Raw genomic sequence first — 3,947 nt, forward strand, 5'->3', positions numbered from 1 at the left:
AAATAACGAAAAAAAAATAACAAATAAACGATTCGTTTAATTTAAACCTCCCGCCAAAAAAAAAAAATAATAATAATAATAACAACAACAACAACAATCAAAACAACAAAAAATTAATTATAAATAACGAAAAACAAAACAAAAACAACTTTTTGTCCATTTAAAATTTAAATGGACTTAATATTAAATTTTCATTGGTTGAAATAATAAAAACAATTCGTACGGAAAAAACCGATGATACCCGAATTATATTAATCCATTTATTTATTTTTATTTATTTTTCTTCAGCCATTGTTTATTTTCATTTTTTTATTTAAAAAGTAATTAAAAAGAAGTCAATAACTTTTTATTCTTATTAAAAAAAAAAAAAAAAAAATGCGGGGAGGGAAGGAAGGGAAATTTTTCTTTTTTTTTTTTTAATTAATTTTTATTTGTCTAAAGGGTTAAAAGGGTTAAGGTAGGGGGATAGGAGGGGGTCGGGAAAATAAAAAAAATAATAAAAAAAACAATTTTCATTTCCCTCAACTTATTTTGATTGGGGTTTACCTAATCTCTGAATATATATTTAAAAAAAAAATGATTTAAAAGTTTTAATTAATTTTTAACGGTTTTTACACTTTTATTACAACAACAACAACAACAAACGATAAATAAATAAAATGAATTTTGTCTTTATCGAGAGAAAAAAAAAATTTTCTAAGAAAATTTTTTTATTAACGGTAAATATTTTTGGTATTATCATTTTAGATTTTACAAGATATGATGATAGAAATTGATTATGATGCTGATGGTACTGTTTCGTTAGAAGAATGGACGAGAGGTGGTATGACAACAATTCCATTACTCGTACTTTTAGGATTAGATTCGGTAAGAATGTGGGAAGCACATTATAGCATTTCCAAACGAATATAATAATATTTTTTCGTTTCATTTTTCTTCGTTTTTTTTTTTTTTTTTTTTTTTCAGAACGTCAAAGAAGATGGAAATCATTTATGGCGATTAAAACATTTCAGTAAACCTGCCTATTGTAATTTATGTTTAAATATGTTAGTCGGTTTAGGAAAAAAAGGATTGTGTTGCGTTTGTTAGTAGTACATTTGAACGTGTCGTAAATTCGTTCGGTTATTTTAATAAAATCTCGAAAGAAAACGTTTTTTATTATTTTCAGTTTGTAAATATACTGTTCACGAAAGGTGCGTACAAAGAGCTCCGGCTAATTGTATAGCAACATATTCCAAATCGAAAAAAACTCCGCATTTAATGGCTCATCATTGGGTAGAAGGAAATTGTCACGGTAAATGCTCAAGATGTCGAAAAACTGTTAAAAGTTATAATGGAATAACCGGATTGCATTGTAGATGGTGTCAGTTGACGGTAAACGAATAAACAACCACCACCTTGCATCACCCCCCCTCCTCGCACCCCCTCGCATTTTTTCTTTTTTTTTTTTCTCCCTGTAACATCGAAATTACGATTCCGATTTCTTTTGTTAGCTTCACAATCGATGTGCAAGTCAAGTCCCACCGGGTTGTACTCTCGGAGAGAACCGTCCACATATAATACCTCCTACTGCCATTTGTCCTGTTGTTTTAGACAGGCAAAGATCTATATCAAAAGACCAACAAAGAAAATCAATACATAGATCCGAAAGTCAAACTCCTGTTTCCGACACATCTTCCAACAGCATCGTAAGTTTATTTATTTTTAATTTATCATCATTATTATCCTTATTATTATTATTTATTAATCGCACGAAAATTTGAATTTTTTCCCAGGCTCTCGGACAACCTATGTCGTTTCAAATAAATCCGATGGAAGGTACGAAACCATTAGTAGTTTTTATAAATCCGAAATCCGGCGGACGACAGGGTGCCAGAATCCTACGAAAATTTCAATATTTACTAAATCCTCGTCAGGTTTATAATCTTGCCAAAGGTGGTCCCCTCCAAGGTCTTCAATTATTTAAAGACGTTAAAGATTTTAGAGTTTTGTGTTGCGGGGGTGACGGAACCGTCGGATGGGTTTTGGAAACAATGGGTGAGTTGATATTTCGTCAAAAATAAAAATTTCGTAATAGTTAGTAGAAAAAAAAAAAAAAAAATTTTTATAAGTTTTTTTTCACTTAGACAAAGTACAATTCGAATGTCAACCTCCCGTCGGAGTCATTCCATTGGGAACGGGAAATGATTTAGCAAGATGTTTAAGGTGGGGCGGTGGATACGAGGGCGAAGCCATTTCTAAATTATTAAAGGTAATATAATGATGATAACATAGAATTCTAGGAAATATAGGAAAAACATTAATTAATCGATTTTTTTTTTTGTTAATATAATTCCTTATGTAGAAAATAGAAAAAGCATCCATAGTTATGTTGGACAGGTGGCAAATTGACGTCACGGAAGATCCTTCGGTAGATCCGAAAGAAATCGGAGATCCCATTCCTTATAATATAATAAATAATTATTTTTCCGTTGGAGTTGTGAGTATAGACCAACAAATTTTTAAATCATCATTATTATTATTATCGTGCTTAAGGACAATAAGAAAAAAAAATCCTTCGTTTTAGGATGCTGCGATTTGCGTGAAATTTCATTTAGAAAGGGAAAAATGCCCGGAAAAATTCAACAGCAGAATGAAAAATAAATTGTGGTATTTTGAATTTGCAACATCCGAAACTTTTGCCGCCAGTTGTAAAAATTTACACGAAGACTTGGAAATAATCGTAATTTCCTTTTTCTTACACTTACTGATTGGGTGCATTACCTCAAAACTAATTAATTATTATGTTTTTTTTAGTGTGACGGAGTGTCATTGGATTTAGCAAAGGGTCAGTCCCTTCAGGGCATCGCACTCCTCAATATTCCTTACACCCACGGAGGTTCGAATCTATGGGGTGACAATAATTCAAAGAAAAGAAGTTTTAACAAGAGTAAAAAAAGAAAAAAAGAAATGAGCGATAAAGAACTGTCCACTACGAGTTTTACGTCGGTTGATCTCAGTTTAGCTTATCAGGGTGAGTGAAAGGAAATACCCGGCGGTACAGAGAGAGAGAGAGCAAGGGGGAACCCTCCCCCCACATTCATTTATAAATTAAAAAATTTTATCTTTTTTACCAGACATAGGAGACGGGTTGATAGAGGTTATCGGATTGGAAAGTAGTTTGCACATGGGTCAAGTACGAACGGGATTAAGAGCATCCGGAAGAAGGTTGGCTCAATGTTCCCACATCGTTATTAAAACTAAAAAAAGATTCCCGATGCAAATCGACGGAGAACCGTGGATGCAAAATCCCAGCACCGTGAGTTTTAAAATTTTCCTTTTTCTCTTTCCCCCTCCCCCTTCCCCCCACTTTTTTTAATCGTAAATTTTTTTTTGCAGATACGAATTACCCATAAAAATCAAGCTCCCATGTTAATGGCTCCTCAACCCGAGAAAAAAAAAGGAATTTTTAGTTTTTTCAAAAAGTGGCATAATTAATTCGTGTTAAAAATTATTGATAAAATCACTAATAAAAGCCTTCCAGTAAGATATCGGTGAGTTTTATTTCCAAAGAATCAAAATCCCTTCCAGAACTTTCTGGAAAAAAATTTTTTCTTCTTCTCCAGGTTCCAGGATCGAACGATCCCCTCGATTCGCAAAGTTGATAAACAAATTTTTAAATAAACGTCAACACACTCGGACAATAAAATCAAAATGTCGCACATTTTAATATATAAACAACCGCAACAAACGGAAACAACAACAACAACAACAACAATAATAATAATAATAATGATAATAATAATAATAATAATAAACGTGTCATTCCTTCGTTTTAGTTTTTAATATCAATAATTAATTAATAAATAAGTAAATAATAATCACGTGTATAAAAAAAATGTAAATAAAAATTTTTATTTATTTAATTATTCATCGTAATAATCGATAATGAGAAATAATAATAATAA

The 3,947-nt window shown here is 31.3% G+C and overlaps 1 protein-coding gene across 1 annotated transcript in view; it reads left to right on the forward strand.

Annotated features, from left to right (window-relative positions):
• Nucleotides 1-3,477, forward strand: part of Phum_PHUM524980 (Diacylglycerol kinase beta, putative) — a gene marked incomplete at both ends in the record, with an annotated part of 10,658 nt that extends 7,181 nt beyond the window's left edge. Inside the window, 12 exons of the mRNA XM_002431354.1 lie at nucleotides 748-867; nucleotides 967-1,084; nucleotides 1,169-1,374; nucleotides 1,494-1,688; nucleotides 1,776-2,037; nucleotides 2,127-2,251; nucleotides 2,345-2,479; nucleotides 2,567-2,722; nucleotides 2,797-2,929; nucleotides 2,963-3,013; nucleotides 3,117-3,298; nucleotides 3,379-3,477. Of these exons, the coding sequence (XP_002431399.1) occupies nucleotides 748-867; nucleotides 967-1,084; nucleotides 1,169-1,374; nucleotides 1,494-1,688; nucleotides 1,776-2,037; nucleotides 2,127-2,251; nucleotides 2,345-2,479; nucleotides 2,567-2,722; nucleotides 2,797-2,929; nucleotides 2,963-3,013; nucleotides 3,117-3,298; nucleotides 3,379-3,477 (1,782 nt within the window). The remainder of the gene's footprint in view (nucleotides 1-747; nucleotides 868-966; nucleotides 1,085-1,168; nucleotides 1,375-1,493; nucleotides 1,689-1,775; nucleotides 2,038-2,126; nucleotides 2,252-2,344; nucleotides 2,480-2,566; nucleotides 2,723-2,796; nucleotides 2,930-2,962; nucleotides 3,014-3,116; nucleotides 3,299-3,378) is intronic.
• Nucleotides 3,478-3,947: the final 470 nt, after the last annotated feature.

The sequence above is a fragment of the Pediculus humanus genome, genomic scaffold, assembly GCF_000006295.1.
Source record: "Pediculus humanus corporis 1103172108285 genomic scaffold, whole genome shotgun sequence".
NCBI classification, from domain to species: Eukaryota; Metazoa; Arthropoda; class Insecta; order Psocodea; family Pediculidae; genus Pediculus; species Pediculus humanus.